Source organism: Passer montanus, unplaced genomic scaffold (assembly GCF_014805655.1).
Source record: "Passer montanus isolate IOZ18808 unplaced genomic scaffold, ASM1480565v1 scaffold15, whole genome shotgun sequence".
NCBI classification, from domain to species: Eukaryota; Metazoa; Chordata; class Aves; order Passeriformes; family Passeridae; genus Passer; species Passer montanus.
Window position 1 is genome coordinate 3,709,344 of NW_024362051.1, and position 18,513 is coordinate 3,727,856.

The window sequence follows — 18,513 nt, forward strand, 5'->3', positions numbered from 1 at the left end:
GAGTATTTGGTGTTCCAAATGGATCAGATATGAAATGGGCAATACAAGCCTAACAGAATAGACGAGGAGAGTGCTGAGGCCAGATATGACATCTGGAATGTGATAGAAGGCAATTCTAAATAATTTATTTTTCATTGTCAATATAAAAAAGAATTGTACTGGCTTGGGCATCTATCTGTCAGAAAAGAGGAAGTAGGATCAGAAATAGCTGTGAAATGGATTTTCCCCACAGATCTCCACTTGCAGATTAGCCCAAGCAGGAAAAATAGTAATGTTTAAGAATAAAATGAGCAGAATAAGCTTGTTCATATTTTGCTCATGTCAGACCTATCCGAAAGCATTTATAGGAATAAGGAGGATCTTCTTTTCCCAACTCCCTATTACTACATTTTATATAAAAAGTCATCTGTAGGTGTTTTCCTTATCTTTCCCCCTTCTCCCCCCCTCTACAGGAGCCTTACCTAAAGTCATTTGATAATAAGAGAAATGTGTAATTTGAAATTTATTTGCTGTGAATTAGGTCTAAAAATATCTCCTTAAACTTTATTCATTTCCTCAGTTACTGTTCACATGGGAATAGCTGTTGAGCTGAGGAATATAACTACAATGCAAACAGGTGATTTGTTCAAGACAGCTTAAACATCCTCAGACCAGCTGATAATCGGACAGGATAATTGATAATTGGCAATTGTCCCACTGGCACTCTGGACACATTGGGCTCAAGTGAAGGGTGAAGATCTGTAGCTTTATATCCCTAGGTGTTAATTCTTAGTGTGCACATAGAGGATTTACATCCATGTCTCTTTAATCTGTGCTTTATAGGTAATAATTTAATACAAATCATCAAATAAATTGTAGCCATTTTTAAGAATTCTGATAGTCATTTTAAATGAGTGATTTCTCTTCTATAAATTCAAAATGTTGTTCTGGAATACCCACTATCTCTATTTGTACTGTCCATGTTTGTCAGACCTTGTTTACTCTGTGCAGGATTTATTGTCCTGCTTGGTATACATGGACATCTGCTTAGGTAACTTGCAGGATTAAATTTAGGCACTAAACCTTTAATTGATAAATAATATATATTTTTTAAAATATTAATTGTCTATTCTACAGAATAAATGATGTGATATCCCTGATACAACCACAACAAATCTTATGGAAATAAAAACATCACTTAAAGTAAAATGAGGCAATTCAAAAGCAATTAGAAGCAGAGTTACTTGTCCCTTTTCATTTGCTAATACTGCCTCCCCCCGCTTAGCAGTGCAGTGTTGGCCTTTCTGTAGATCATGGCAAGCAGGTGAGGAGGAGTAAAAGTGAAAAAAGTAGTTGAAAGTAGTCTGTAATTAGCCGCATTGGACTAAAAGATTTGAATCTTAATTGAGGTTCTGACACTGAAAGTATTCATTCTGTCTTAAAAAAGTCTTCATCCTGCCCCTCTGCAATTTTGTGAGGTGTCAATGTCTGATGCCTGTAATGTGCTTAGACACTTGAACCTACAGGTCTTGCAGTCCTGTACCTGTGCAAGAGGGCTTGTGAAGTACTGCCTGTATGGTGCAGCCTTAACCTTAACACCAGCATCAAAACTAAATTTTATTACGTATATTTTTTTGGCTTTTGGTTGTTGTTTTTTTTTTTTTTTTTCATATTCTTGGTATCTAACTACCTGGGGTGCTGTTACACTTCTCCCTGTTCTAGGGAAAAATGCTCTCGTTCCTAAGTGAAAAACTTGACACCATTCAGTAATCACTGCTCCATGGACATAACAGTTGCTGCAAAAGAACCATTCAAACCTTCCCCCAAGGGCTTCTCTGTAATTTTACAGTGCCTCTTTTAATTCTGTGTGATGTTCCAGGTCGTTATGTATTATGTCAGTTGTACCACTCCAATATCTGGAAATAGGCCCTTGGTGCTGCCACGTAGATATTCCTAAGGGAATGACTTAAACACAGTTTTAAAAACTGGCCAATGATCTCTTTGTGTGCAATGTGTGTGATCTGCTGACATTAGAGCTGTGGGGAAAAAAAGAATAATCCAATCCAATTTTACTTATTACATTTTTGTAGTCATATGGTGGTAACTTTTTGCAATAAAAAGCAAAACCTAAAACTACTTGGCATAAGATGATAGGCTTGTTGACAGCAGTTGTATTGTTTGTTTTAACAGCTACAGGATTCAGTAGATCAAATTATGTAAAATAATTAGATAAAAACAGTGGTAAAAAGGTGAATTCTTAGGAATGCAGTTATAGATTGGTGCGAGCTATTAATTGGGGTCACATGACGTTAATAATGTGGTCAGCTTCTGTTCTCTGTGTTAGATCTAAAAATTGACTTGGGTGGTGCAGTAGTGAAGTACAGTACAGGAACTATTGGTAATAAATATTTGTGTAAAATCAAGGATAAAAACTTGGTGAGATACTTCCCAACTACTGACACCCAATCCTTGTTACCCTGTTTGGCAGGGATTGAAAACAGTATTTGGCTGCCAAAAAAGGAAAATACAGCTGCAGGGATAAGGCCTAAAAGTCAGAAAGGACATTCATCATGTATAATCAAGGAGCATATGTTATTTATGTTATGTATATATATGTGTGTGTGTGAATGTATTTGTGTTGCTTGTCACTCAGGATGAATATGAACAAAAAATGGAATTAATAGTGTTTACGGATATGGCTGCACAGTTGATTGAATTGTTCTGTGTGTTTCAAAGCTATTTTTGTTTTCTTCTTTTTAAATCATTCTTTCACATAATTTGAGACCCACTGTATATAGGAAGAAAGATACTTTTAAGTATTTCATAACAGGGCTTCCATTTTCATTTGAGTTGACTTCTGAAAGATGTGGTTTTTAAAGTATCAAGTCACAAATTTTGAAATCAGAAGAAAGGGGCAGGAGAGGAGAGGAAGCCAGTTTCTTAATATTTCCTGTTAAAAGCTTTTACACAGCACCTGGAGATGCTGATCAGGTGAGGATATGCAAACATGCTTGTAATTAGTATTATGTGCACTGGCTTTGTAGATACAAGATAAATGTATGGACAGTCTCATTCTCACTGAAGTAGAACCACCCTTATATTACTTTCTATTTTACTAGTAGCAATGAAATATATATGTATGTATATATATATGTATGTGTGTATATATCTATATATCTCATTATATATGAATATATGTATACATATATTATATATAATATATGCATACATACATGTATCTCATGTATATTTATACACACATTTTTGTGCACTGCAGACTTTTTTTGTTTTAAAAAATCTGTGGGCATCACAAGCAACCCATGCACTTCACCATCCCCATCTCCTTATTGCCACAGGGGGATGAAGAATTATGACCTACTAACTACAAATAATGGTCATTCAATAAAACGAAGAGCAAACTGAGCTATTAGTGTCAGTGTGCTAATTTAGCCAATGATAGTGTAAAGCATTAGCACAGTAGACATAGTCTGAGGGCTTTCAGATGCGTTGGAGCTTTGAGATCATTTGTGTTATTTGTTTGTGTTCCGCCTTTATTGACAGTTGATATTATAGTGATATTTGAGAGAATGTCAGGAGGGTAAAATTACATATTTGGATATGTGTTTCTTACTCTGCCCTAAATATCAGAAATAAGCTGAAATATTTATTTGCAAAGCTAGAGATATTGATCTTATGACAATAGTCAGTTGCAAAGGTATTTGGGTTATTTTACTGAATGATTACAGGAGACTTAATCAGCCTGTGCAATAGCAGGCCAAAACAGGACAGTTTCTCATTCTCTTTTTTGCTTGTGGCACTGTTTTAAGCCTGTAAGATGCATAAGGGCACAGGGGAGATTTTGGCTACATCATTCTCCTTCTGATGGGCTTAGCAGCTCTCATGAGAAATCTTTTTAAAAATAAAATTCTTTTCTACAGCTGCTTGATAGTGGCTTACCTCTCAGAGAATGAAAGAAGATGTGTTACCAGAGGTAAGTGTGGAGATGCATTTTGCAAGAGCACTTTGTGGAAAGGAGGGAGCACATTCCAGCTGCAGGGAGTGAGGTTGATCAGGATCTGTTTTCCTGGGACACAGATCTGTGGCTCTTGCTTTGGGAGATTGCTTGGCATGCTGTTTTTTTTTAAACTGAGTATCTGGTCAATGACAGTTTGATTTGAGACCTATTCAGGGAGCAAGGACCTCTTTGACATCAGAAAAAGCAGAACCAAAAAAAATTAAAAAATAATATTTTGAAAAATCTACATTTTTATAAGACTTGGTTGTGGATAGAGTGGTCTGGTGCAGTGTTCTCTAGAAAATTTCAGTAACTGGGGCACTCAAGACATCTTGGGCAATGGTGGTAACTGCAAGACAGCAGGGTTAACACATAATGATGTAGTTGTGGATGTGCTTGGAGGAGGATATTTCCCTTACTCATTCTCTATTGTGGTGAGCAAATCATGGTTATGTGTACCATGTCACTTTGACATGCTACTGAAATAGTTTCTGATGCATTTTAGGGAAGGTCAGGTTGTCTATCAACAGAAAATAGAGAAAGATATTATGAAAAGCTGAGCAAACACTTCATTACTAGTTCTGGTGAAGTCCTTTCAGAGCAGAGGAGAGGAAATATTTGTGAGCTTTCCTTTTTTGCTAGAAATGCAAAGGTACATAGAGAATTGCCTTATTGGGGAAAAGGCACAGAGAGTAAAGGGTGTCATAGAAATCCTACACAGAGGCAGTGCAACTCTTTGCATTCCAGTCTGTGTTGGATAAAAATTTCTAATAAAAATTGAGCTAGGTAGTAAAAACATGTGTCTGGTATTCTATTGTGCTTCTTGCAGCTCATCTTCATGCTGACTCTTAACTGTCTCCCTGTTTGATTGTTTTTAAGGTGTGACTCCTGTTTTAGGACAGGAAGAGTTCATTTTTCTTTTGTTTCAGTGTTTTGTAAGAATGGCATGGGTTGCTGCTTTATTGTAAAGGTTGTTGTAAGAAACTTAATTTCTGGTCTGTGCCATAGGGTTTTTTACTGATTTTCCCACCTTTTTAGATCTGGGAGTAATTCTGCTTATTAAAACTCCACTTGTCTTTATGGTTTCTATTGTCGTTTTCCTGTGAGAAATGAGCTGACTCACAAAAGCCAGAGGAATGTGAGTTTTGGGCTCTTATCTTACTACTTCTGTAAGAATTACTAAATAAGCTGCAGCCATAAAACTTCCTACTGAAGATTAGTTTGACTTTCACATTGGTTTTTAACTCAAGTAGAACATTTTTCCTCCAGAACAGTGAAAATACCTTCCACTCAGTTTCCTGGAATCTGATACATCAAATACATCTGGTAAATCAAATACACAGAAACCATGGATTAAGAGCATATCAAGTGGCTGGAGTTTCTGTGTGAGCTCATTATCCAGAGCATAAGCTCCTCAGTAACAGAGGGAGGTGCAGGTTGTGTCAGCAATAAAAATTGTTAGGATAGGGTACATTTAGGGTGCAATGTACTTGTTAGAGCTAAGCACGTTATTTTAGGTGGTGAGAACTGATTAAAAACCCACTAAATTCATGTGTCCCCTTGAAAAGTTCTAACTCTCTTCCCTAGTTTTAGGGTCTGTATTTAAAGAAGTATAATATCAGAAAAACTGATTTAAAAATGTTTTGTATATATGATTTATTTTATACAGTGTGACTTGGATGGTAATATTAATTTTTAAGAGAAAGGAAGTGAAATAATGCACTTTTTATTTCAATGCTGACATTGAGTGAAGTAGACATGTAATTTTCCCAACCAGAATAAGAAACATGTTTTGTGAAATATTTGAAAGTAAGACTTTTATGTTTTCAGTGATGGTTAGTAAAGCAAAAGGACAATAAACGCTGGATAAGTGGAGAAGATGTATAACTCTTTATTCCAAGGTTGCTTGTTTCATACTACTGATCATACTCATGTTGTTTCATTTTCTCTAAGTCCTGTAGTATTTTAGCATACTCTCTTTTATTTATTTCTTTTGAAAGGGAGAAGTGAAGTGAATGCTGAAAGACAAGGATACATTTCTCAGTGATAAAATATTAAAATTATGAAGTGCTCCTCTGAGCTTTTCTGCCATTTTATGTAGGTGTTATTTTCTGGAGAAGAACCTATTACTTCAGAGAAAGGTTCGAATGAATTCAGTCTAAAGTTGAAGTTATTGTAGCAGAAGATTTTACTGCAGTGTAATGTGTGTTTTTTGCAAGGACTCAAATTACAATGGTGTTATGGCTGAATTTTGGACACAGTGACAGGATAGTAGGAGAAGCTATCTCACTTAAAGAAAAATTTATAGAGCTACATGTATAGCATATAGCAGAAGATGGAATGGAACCCTGCAGCAAGATTCTGTTTCTTCTGTGACAGAATTCTTTTACCATGAAATAAGAGCTCAGTTCTCTGGTTTTCCGTGACTCTTCCCTTCTGGCATGCAGATGGCATAATAGGCTGCACTTCAGCAGAAAAATGCAGAACATCTTCCCAAGAAAGATCAGAGGCATTTAGATTTTAGTTTCCTTTAAAAAGTCTGGTATGTTTCTTTTACCAATAATCTCAGCAACAACAAAACTTAATGAGGTCAAAGTTTCTGTCTGGGTTCTGATTCCCTGTGTTATATCAACTGCAAAAGTTTTTTCCTCTCTTGTATTACATTTAGATAATGCTTTACTATAATATCCTTTCTTATTCTTTGTATTTGCATTATGGTTGTGCCTTTCAGCTTTGACAAATATACTTAGTGCTTTCAGAGAACACCTTACTGTCTCAGGATTGCACACTACAGAATCAAGGGGGAAATTTCTACATGTCATTACTTCTAAATGGAGTAAGAAAAGTGAGCTGTTGACACTTAGGTTGGAATACTCAGGAAATGGTGAGCAGTGGTGTTGGAGGAGAGCATATTACAGATTCTAGGTAGCATGTGCATATTGTTTCATCTCAAATAGAGACATCAACATCAATAAAAAAGCTGTTCTTTTCCGATAAAACTACACTGAGACTCTATATGCTGTGTACAGTTGAAAGTTTATAGCTGATTTATAGATGAAAAATTCAGTAGCTGAATTTTTAGATTTAATGTTGAACTTTTAGAAACGTCATTATTGTTTGGAGTTACCTACAGCCAACTCTTTACCTATGATCACACAAGGGAAACTTTTATTTTCTGTAAATAAACAGGAGAAAAATTCTGTGAACTCTCTAATTAGCAATAAATTTATTTTATTTAAAAGTAGCTCTGTTAGAATGTATATCAATCTTGACATATGTTTAAATCCAGTGTTATCATCCAGGAGAGAGATTTATCCCCCTGATGTTCTGTTCCCAGAATTTCCGGGTATTTAAAATTGGTTCTGCTGGCTGCTGCTGTCACAGGCATTTCCAACTGTCATGCACGACGACTTTTTCCAAGAAGCAAAGGTGAAGAGTGGGTTTAGCTACAGTAAATTATTTCAGTAACTCATTTAGAGAGTTTCTGACTCTCTTTAACCACACACAGAGAATTCTTATAAAATCCCAATAAAGAGACTGAGTCTCTTGTCCCTGTGAGTTCTTTGGATTGCTCCTGGTGTTGATGGGGAGTCAGTCAACTTACAGATACACAAAGCTGAAGCACAATTTCACTCTGCTTTCAACAGTGTATGTGTGCATACATTTAGAGAAAGAATTAGTTTTTGTGTTTTCCTCCTGGGCTTCAGCTCTTTCTTTGAGTCCACAGGATCCTGGTCTGTAAGAGCTAGAACAGGAGAGGAGGATGTGACAGAGTTCTTGCACTACCACTCTACTCAGGAGAGCTATCTGAATTTGTCACCCTCTTGCTCACCGTTCCTGTGTGTCTGTAAACCTGTAATTACAGGTCAGGGCTGCTTCCTTCCAGAGCAGGGATAAGTTTCTCTTACTGCTTATTCTCCACAGCTTTGCAAAGCCATTGCAGCTCCAAGAGGGAATTGGATTCTGTCCATCTCCACATGGCATTAGCATTGCTCTCCTGTCTTCCAGTGCTCTTTTTTCTTCACTAGTGATGTCAGAACTGTTTAAGTTGCTATTTTGGCTTTCAAATCATATTTGAACTTGTCAGAAAAGCAAAATTTATAGGATTTTGAAAAACTGTTCCCTGCATAGAACTGAAAAATAAGACCTACTAGTACTTCTGGGATAGTATTGTAATATGGGTTTTATTTTCTGCCTCACTTTAAGTTTGGAAATGTTTAAAAGTTCTTTATGACCTTCACATTTGGCCTCTTAAAGAAGTAGTGAGAATTTCTGACTCTTATTTGAATCCCAAACCCTCCAAGGTAAGCAGATTTTCATCTTTCTCAGTTTATCTGAATTATTTTGAATTACTGACAGCAACCTTTACTTTCCTTGCAAGTCAGTTGTGGTGCAGATTTTCTGCAGTGTAGCTGTGCTTGTTTTAACGTAGGTCTACTTCATAATACTTTATTTAGTCAGTTTAGTGGTGCTTCAGGGTTTGCATATTATTTTGTGCTCCATAATCAGTCTACATTCAAACTATAGTTCATAAAAGAAGAAGATGAAAACTCATTTTCATTGTTAGGCATCATAAAATATCACAAGGTTTCTCTTTCTTCAGCAACAGATGAAAAGATGAGTGTATGAGAGAGACAGTTCTGTGATGTGTTTCATTTCATGTGGTGCCTCTCTGAGTCCTGTTATTGTGCATCATCCCTAATGACTGCAGTGCCTTGAGTCACAGTGTTGTTTTTTAAAAGCTTTTACTTTTTCACTGTTTGTTCTCAAGGTTACATTATGCAAAACACAATGTTATATTTTTTGCACTAGTACAGACTGTATAAAAATACTTTTAATCCCGCTGTGAAAATTGAAACAGCTCTGCTCTGGGGGAGAGGCTTTGGGCCTGTTTCAAGTGTTCCCAACTTCTAAAATGAACTGCTGTTTCTTCCTCTGTCTGAGGTGTGGGTCATGTCTCTTGCCTTTAAAAGTATTCCAAGGTGGTAATTCTTGCACTCTGTTGCTTTAGTAAATTGATTTAGCTAATCACCATGAATTGTGAACCACCAAGAATTATCTAAAGGTAGTTTTGCTGTTTAATTAATTATGAAGATGAAAGAGAACTTTTTCTACTTTACTATAAATGTGAGAAGCCAGGCTAAAAATATAAGGGGAGGGAGGTAAGAGGAAAGGACAGGCTACTGATTTTATTTCAATGGATTTGCATTATGGATAGGAAGGAACAAGCAAGTTGAATTTAATACATTATTCAAAACTTCTGTTTTGACTTGATTAAATCTCTGCTCTACAAATCATTTTCCTTACCATGTCACTTTCCCCCCCTTTACTTCCTAGTGAGGTGCAGGGCATTGTGTCCTTTAAAGATTTCCTGATGTTCCCTACAGAGCTTTTATCCCAACTGTCTGCAGCCTTTGGCCCCTCTCGGTTTTTTGTACCAAAAAATCCTCTGGAAATGTGTGAGAATTGTGAGTTCTCCACTCCATCGGTGGGGACAGACACTTTGCAGAGGGTAGCATGGGCTGGGGGTTGTCTCTGAGTGGAACCCTTGGATCTGGTAGACTCTAGAAAGAAGTGTTTAGTGCAGAGAAAGCTCTGAGAAGACTTAGTAGTCAACCAGGTTGACTTACCTTGGCTGTAAGTCTCTGCTCTGCCTTTTCCTCTGTGAACTACTGAAACCCTTGTAAAATCCTGACTATAATATACAGGTAAGTATAGAAGCAGTGAGGAAATCAAAACAAACCTCCCCACAAAAAACCCAAACATAACCCAACAAAAAAACATGAGCTGTAATTTTTTTTTTCTGGTCTCACTATACCTTTCTTGAAGATTTCCCCAAAATAATCAATCTTATATTAATACTGGAACAGGGCAATTTCTTTGATTTTTCTTTAAATTTAAAAATAAGGAACCAACTATTAACTGCCAAGAGGTTTTTTTACCCATATGTGCTACTTCTTGCTCCATTTGCATTTGCATTTCCTCAGTAGTCTGATTTTGTCAAAAGCTGGAAGGCTTTCACTGAGAGGCACCAAAGGAGCCTTTTCCCCATGCTTTTGTCCCACTCCAAAAAGCTTTCTTGTGAAGAATCTCTGGTAACACACACTGATTAAAACTATTATATTTTCCAAAGCAATTCTATGAGTAGGCCTATATGGAATGAAGAAAGAACTTGGTACCAAAAGATGTTCCTTTTCTCCAAGAGACCAATAGGATAGGACAGTGATCTTACTTATGAAGGTTCTTAAATGCCTTCAGAAATAGTTGCTACAGTCAATTTTGAGTGAATTTTAACCAGGCAACCTGTAATTTTCTGCCACTAATGAACACTTTTTAGGTATTGGAGGAGAAATAATAAGATCTGTCAAATGAAAGAGTTCTCTGAAGTCTTTTTATCAGAACAGAGAATTTACAATAAATTTCGAACTCTTATTGAACATTCTAAATATCTATTATGAAAGGCCAATAGTAAACCTCATACATGGCACAGGAAGTTGAGAAGAAAACTGTTGGTCACCCAATCTCTCATTAATACCTTGGCAAGACATTGATCCTGTAATGTCTTAGTGTCTACACATGCTGTAGGTACTCCATCTGGTCCACCCTGGGTCCCATTGTGGAGCTCATCATCTTGGATTTTACAGTTTGAGCTCATTCATTTGGTCAGCCTTTCAGCTTGAAGAAAGCTTTGTACAAATGTCTGCTGCCCAGTGCTCTCATTTTTGTCGTGGTGTGGAAGCAGGTTCCCCAGTGCTTTGGCCAGTCAGCTGTGCTTAGCACACAGCAGAAGATACCCATCGAGGGGAAGCTGTGCTGGGAGAGCCTCCCTGGGACAGCCCTGGTGCCCAGCCAGCAGCAGCCATGGCACCCAGGCAGAGCATCAGCTCTGCAGAAATACAGTTTCTTCTTTCAACAAAGTGTGATCGAGGAAACATTGAAATGAGGCACATTAACAAACTCTTCTCCTTCCTCCCCAGAATTACAACAACAGCTGCTTGCATGATGGACCTGCGGAGATATCCGCTGGATGAGCAGAACTGCACGCTGGAGATTGAAAGCTGTAAGTACTTCTGCAAATCCTACTTATTCGTGCTCAACTGCTTGGGAGTTTTTATTTCTGTTGAGTTCTGGTTTTTTCATGTTTTGCATTCAGGGGTGTTTTTTTTCGGTTTGTTGGGTTTTTTTTGATTTTTTTTACATGCTACTAACCCAGTTGTCTTTCTGTCTGATGATGTTTAGATCCTTGTAAACACAAGCAAAAAAATAGCTTTCCAGATGGATTAGTAATTTGTGGCACGAGGATTAGCAAAAGTTATTCTGTGTTTTTATAGACAATTTACAGCTTTAAAAGTCTCATTGAAATGCCTTGTTGGAGTTCATATGAGGAGCACAAGGATTATATCAGTTCTTTATCCTCCTTTACTGCTGAACTGTGTAGCAGCTTGTTTCCATTTATAAACGAATGCAAGAGGTTAGAATTGTCCTTGAAATAGGTGTTTTGTGGGTTTTTTTCCTAACCACTGTGCTCTAGTTAAACTTTCAAAGCATGTAAACAGTCTGTTTATATATACACTGATTTAATGGCTGGTGTCTATTGAACTTATGTAGATAAAACTCGTCAAGTAAAATCTCTCTTGTCTCTGAAAAAAATTCATGATCACTTTTATAGTGACAATATTGCAAGCATGTTATTTAACACCCTAATTAAGATTTTATATAAAAACTTTCAAGATTAATGTAACATTTTAATATACAGTACACAAGTATGTGCATTTTAAAAATAAGTTCTGTATTATGAAATATGTGCGATTTCTGTGCTTAATTTCTGCTACAGTCTGGTAAGAACTCGATGTGGCTGAACTTCTGTTTGAGGAAGCATTTAAGAATATGCTTTACATTTGTGTCCAGATTTCATTCATCTTATTGGAATTTACAGATATGCTAAAATTCTTGTGACACTGTTGCCTGAAATAATTTCCATGCATATGTAAGCAGAGTTGAGACTATAATTAAAATTCTGTGTACTGATATTCACAGGCAGCAAATGTAATGGTGGACTCTGCACTGAGAGTGGATAAAATCTGGTTTGTTTGGGGTTTTTTGTAGTTCTGTGTACAATTTCCATTGATAGCATTTGATTCAGGATCTTGTACCTGCAACCAGTATATAGGTAGTATATATATTAGGTAATTATAATGTGTGAGAAATCGATTGGCATAATTCAAGCTTACAGAGATTTTTTTTTGAGAAAATTTTTGCTGTGACAGTGTCTTTTAATTGTACTTGTAGCAAGGACCTGGTATTTTCCTATTTTCCAATTGTGTGTGTAAGGTGAGAAGCTGGAGAGTCAGAGGAAATCCTTTCTCTCTGTTTACAGCATTGTTTAAATGGCCAACAAGGTCTTGCCATCTCTGCATTGCTGAGATGACTAAGTCTTATTGGGATTCACAAAGTAGATATCTCTCCTTTCATCCTTTCACAACCTGCTCTGGAAAATGTTCCCAGGAAATTTCTGTCAGGTCAGTCCTTGGGCAAAGCACAAAATTAAGTTGTGTCTCTGCTTTTCAGTGAGAGCACTTGTTCTCATTCAGACTTAGAATATGGTACTTGTAAATTGAAATTTCCCTTTTATCTGATTTAGAGTAGAGGTTTGATTCAGGTCACTTATCTTTCAAGAAACAATCCTAAAAACTGAGGTATTGAGTGCTCAAAATTGTTCCACTCAGTATGAAAACTTAATGCTCATTTTATCATAGAAAGGGTAGAAGTTGAATTTACCATAGAAGTTGGGATGCCTGGAGCAGAGGTCATGTGTGGATTTGTGAGCTCTGTTGCAGCATCACAAAGGTAAAATGGATTTAAATCAGGATACTAAGGGTAGCCAGCCTGTCTGTCATTGCAATAATAAAGTCCACTAAAGAATGTGGATAAAGTAACACTTGACCTGTGTTTTGAACTTGTGAAACCTTGTTTCACACTGCTTTAGAAAATGATTGGTCTTCATAAACAATCATTCTGTCCTGATGAAAACCTGTGTGTCTACTCTTCATGAATCACTTAAGGCAAAAGTGCTGGTAGGTAGATGGGTAGGATGAATAAGATTGAAAGTCACTTTCCAAGTCATTCAATGCAGGTGCTGAAGTCATAATCACTTCTAAAAAGTGCTTAAGCTGCATGCCTGAAGAAGGTTGGTTTCTTGCCCTTCTGATCCTCTTGGATGCCTGTTTCAACACTGCTTTCTTGTAGTGGTTAGATATTCTATGAATTCCTACCCCAGGTCTTTTCATGCCTATGAAAGCATGAAATTAATACTCACTGCTTAGGCCTACAATTTCTTTTTTTTTAATTCGGTGTCTTCTCTGGCCCTACTGGGACCTTCATAACACATTTAATGAAAACACTTGCAGTTTCTCATAGACTTCATTTCATTAAACTGAATATTCCAGTCTTTTTTAGCTTTCTCATGCAGGAGCATGTTAAGAGAAATGCAGAACTGGCATTAGTTCTTCATCAGGAATAATTAGTACCATGAACAGTGTCCCAGATGAAATCTGTATTACACTATGGCATTAATCCTGCCTTTCTTCAAAGAGCCACCTCTGCCTTCTTCACAAGTGCATATCACAGGAGGGTCCTTTCTGGAACAGTACAGTAAGGTCTTTCCCTTCCTCACTCATTTTCCAGCAGTGGGTTCTTGCTGGCTTTTTGAAGAATTTTTTTGCATAATGCTAAGAACACATGACTTGGCATTTCATAACACTGTTCACATAAATCAGTGTTCTTAATATTGCTACAGTCCTCAAGGTTATCCAGTCCTTGTTATATTTGTTCTGATCATCCTTGGTCCTGACAATGCCTGCTGATTTTGTTTCATTAGAAATTTCATCAACACACAAATACTAAAGAATGTTAATGTCAAGAGGGAAGAGCTTTCCTTACAGTCATTCTCTGTATTGAGCATGACCTTTCAGGGCAGTGCAATTTCCACACATCTTTTACATATCTTTACTAATTGTCTTTTCTTAGTTAGTCTAATAGCAAATACCTCTAGGAAATCCAGTTCAGTTATGCATTGTTTAAAATTTGTTATTGTCAAGCCAGGTCATTTGAGTTGTAATGGTATTTTTATTCTGTTTCAATACATATTAATGTCTCTAAAGTCCTTCCATTCTCTTTCTTTCCTTCCTTCTTCCTTACTCCCCTCATCCTCTTACTGTTGCCAGAGTTGAAGGCCTTGTGAAATACCTGGGCTATTTTTTTCCTTCATGTCATTGTGTTTACTGATATTTGTGGCCAAAATCAAGTTTTTGTTAGCCTAGATTTGCATAAATATAGATTAATTTGCAAATTAGAAATTCTTGTGCAAAAGAGTTGTATATAAAATATGAAACATGATATAAAGGGGGTGATATCATCTATTAAGATGCAAGAGAGCATTTTTAAGGGCAGTCTTAGTGAGATGCTGAAAGTGTAAGAGAGGACTATTCTCCATTAGTTGAAAACGTGTCCGTTTTGAGAAATGAAATCCTGTGGTTTTTTTCACATATAAATAGCTACACTCTGAGGTCCTTTAAAAGCAGAAGCTTGTTGAATATTGTTTTGCTAAGATGCTTCTAAACCTGTGGGCTGCCATGTCCAAGGGGGCTTACTCTGAGCTGTTCTACTTCTCCCTTTCTTTTGTTATTCTCCAAGATACTGAACAGCAGGGTAATAATACCAGAGGGAAACCAATTTTGCTATATATTCATTTTTTAGTCTCCCAACTTGCAGGAAACAGAGTTTTTCCTTTTTCAGTTGAATATTGACTTGACTCAGTAAATACCTGTCTGTTTTGCACCCTACCTCTGCCACTGCAGTTTGTATTGCTGAGTTTCTGATGATTCTTGGGAATGATTTTATTTCTCTGCTTTTTCCTGCCTCTCTGGAATTGTAACTGTTGAGAGGAATGTCGCAGCTAATCATCCAAAAGACTAGTGAGACCTCAAAGGCAATAAGAAGTACAAGACAATTTGATGAATACTTCATATTCCTATAAACTAATAAGATATCATATTCCACATCCTCAGCCTAAAATAAATTATTGTGATTCTTTTGAATATTTTTAAACACAATTATTCAAGATTCATGTGGTACATCTGGACCTTTGTCCATTTCAATTATGTGGTACCACATAAAGACAAAAGTTTATTTTTATCTTGTTTCATAATGTGTTAGGCCTGGCTATATTTATGTTATACTGAGGTAAAATTCAGAATCTGCCTTATGACAGTGGGTTGGGGTTTTTTTTTCCCATTTCTTTGTTGCTGTGGAACAAACAAGAATGCACTGAGTTTCTCCTCAGAAGCACTTTCCATGGTGTGTGGCATTAAGGCAGCACATCCAAGCCCTTAGCAGACAGCGAGCTCCCCATGTGGCTGTACTGATCAGGGAAAAGCACTCACAGACAGGCAGGGGGAATGCTTTGCTGATGAATGAGACATAATTGTTTTCAGGACATTTCGTTTATGTGAAAGCCTGAGGTGTTCGGAGTACAAATCATTAGAATTTTTTTCTACTTCATGACAAAACCACCAGAGAATCACACTAGGTTAAAAACCTCAATTTAGTAAGAGAATCAGGAAAAAGCCAGAAACAGAGTCAAAAGAGTATCATTCCTGCCCGTGGCAGTGCAGCCCAGTAGCAAACACTTTCTAATCAGATCATCTGTGAAATCTCATCAAGAAGAGAAAGAGAAGTCATCTTTGTGTGCTCAAGGTGACTTTATGAGTACTTTTAAGGCGCTGAAAAGAAATCAAAGCAGCCTTTTGCTGGAGCTTTGAGTACTTTGCAGATGGCAGCTCTGGCCATCGATCAAAGCTGTAATCAGGTCACACGGGACAAATGGTAGAACTCCAGGAGCTGACCAGGCAGGGCTTTTCTGGGTTAGAGGCGAATGGGTTGGATGCCAGGCAAGGAGCTGCCGGTCCCCAGCAGTGGGGTGTTCAGCACAGGAGGATACCATGGCAACACCTGACTGCCAACAATTGCACAGCAAATGGAAAGCTAAACACATGACTCCTGGGCCACTGACAGCTAGAATTTTAAAAGTTGTCAAATTTTTTTTCTTCCTTTTATCAAACTTAATGTGTATTCCATCCCCTTTGTCTCTTCAGCTGAGTCTGTTTTGCATCATGGCCCTTGCAGAGAGGATCTTCCTCTATCAGCAGAAGGTGGTCTTATCAAAGTGCCCTGTTTTTCATCTCATTCATCATCTCCATATTCAGATTTCCTAATTTGGATTCTGTGCCAATTCAGCCTGTACAGCATTGTGTGTGGAGGAGAGACATGGGTTGTTTAACAAACAGTGATGAATTCCATCTATGTCTGTTGCCATTTTAACACCATCAGCTTCTAGTGTGGCTTCCTTGGGACAGGTACTTAGTTCTTTATTTGTCCTCAGTAATTTTATCTCAAGCATGCTGAGAAGAGAAAAGGTATAATTTCAGTGGCATAAAGCACACTGAAAATGAACAGGAAATCCTTGACTCCTCTTCAGTGTGGAGATAGGATGATTCAGGAAGAGCTAAAATAATCCCCAGCAGTAGATGATTCTTCTGTGTCGCCTGAAGAGGGGAAGGAAATTCAGACTCACCATCAGTGCATATGATCAGGGTGGGCTGTGTACAAGGGAACCAGGGTTTATAGGGTTTGATAACACACACCCCCACACCCAGCTGGGGGTTGGGCTTTCAGGCTGGAGCTCAAATAACACCGAGATTTATTGCCCTGTAGGAAGGCAAGAGGGAAGTATTTTCCTTTTTTCATTATATCTCAGTACATCTTTGCAGCAGCCTCTGCATCCTGGGAGTTCTCATAGCACTAACAAGGTGATGTACTGTTTGCAAATGAAGAAAGAATCGCACAGGAGCTCTGCAACAGACTCTTAATGCTTTTGAGCTACTTGGAGTTAAATCTAAAAGGGAATGCAGTATACAAATATCTAATACGTGCCTGTCAGCCCCAGACCGACAACACAGATTTCCACAGAGAAATTAATAATTTTAAGTGCCTTTTTTCCTTTTCTTCTCATTCTGTAGTTGAATATGGAGAACATGTATAATCAAAAAGACAAACAAAATGAAAATGGTTTAAAAACCTTTAATGTATTTTGCCTTTTATATTCAATTTGAACAAGAGAAAGTTTTTCCTTATTGCAAATAACCCTGCATTGTATCATGGGATTATTGGAAACAAAAAGGGCCCTTTTTAAAAAGTCCCCATTCAGAAAGTATGAAATATATTTGCTAAGGTTTGGGGAAAAAATTACATGTCCAGGAAGGCATCTCTTGTCCAGAAAGATAATTTCCAAAAGAAAGAATATATTTCTAACAAAAGCTCTGATAATCTTATATCAAATAAATTATGTGGAAGTATGGAAAGCTGATGGCTTACTACTTTACAGTCCTGTTTTGAGAAAGTATGAATTTTACAAGGTAAATATTCACCTTTCTTTGTTTGTTTTATTTTTAGGATCTCAGTTATAAAATGTTACACTTTAGGCAAATTTTTTTCTCTAGCTCTAGTATTCCTTTCAGATGCCTTGTAAGTGGAGACTTCTTCAAGAAAAATAAGTGCTGTTGGAAAATTCATGTGATTTTGTTACATACCTTACCAGGGTGTAGGATATGATCTGACATTATGCTTTGTTTTAGTATTTTCTTTGCAGGGCACATGTGGTTAGGTCTTCTTTTAAATTTTTTTTAGACCATCGAAAGTGATGGAGGTGGTACTGAAACCTAATAATGGCTCATTCTTCATGGTGTCTGGTTACTTGAGCAGTCCATTGTCTTTTTCAAAATGAAATAATTTCTTCAACATAAACAGCTTTTATGAAATAGTAATATTTTTCAGGTGCTGGAATCCCTGAACCTCAGGTCTCTTGCTTTACAAGACCGTGCAAACTGTGACTGTCACACAGTGATCGCATACCTGTGAAAAGAAGTAAAATATGTTTCTACGGTCATTTTATTTCCTAAGATAAAGGGCTTTTTCCCTAGATATAACTACAATGTCTTTTGTTCATCAATTACATTAAAGAATTAATTCAATTTTTTTAAGGTTAGTTTTCAAAACATCTAGGGGCAGGAGGATACTTGAGTCTGTTGTCAGTCTAGTCTGTATTTACCCTTGGTCATTGATAGCAGCAACTCAAACAGTTAATGCCAGTGCTCTTGCTAAGGCTCTTCAGCTCATGCTGAATTACTTCAGTGGGGGAAGAATGAAAATGAATATTTGAGTCACTGCAGAACTATGGATTCAGATGAAATTTGACTAGGAATTTTGGCCTGTTTACAAAACAACAACAACCAAAATGGGATCAGCTCTTACCCACCCTGGCAAAGGTCCTTGTCCCCACGGACAGTGCAGTTGGGCTGGGGCGAGATGTGGCAATGCTCATTAGGTTCCTTCTCTTACAAGAATTCAATTTGCTGCTTAAGGAGAAAGCCAAACCACCAGACTAGTCAGTGTGCTCTGTATTT

General features: G+C 37.2%; 1 protein-coding gene across 4 annotated transcripts in view; it reads left to right on the forward strand.

Annotated features, from left to right (window-relative positions):
- Nucleotides 1-18,513, forward strand: part of GABRB2 (gamma-aminobutyric acid type A receptor subunit beta2) — a 138,161-nt gene that overhangs the window by 62,928 nt on the left and 56,720 nt on the right. For all 4 annotated transcript variants that reach the window (XM_039701378.1, XM_039701379.1, XM_039701381.1 and 1 more), the window contains one exon: nt 10,972-11,054. In XM_039701378.1, the coding sequence (XP_039557312.1) occupies nt 10,972-11,054 (83 nt within the window). The remainder of the gene's footprint in view (nt 1-10,971; nt 11,055-18,513) is intronic.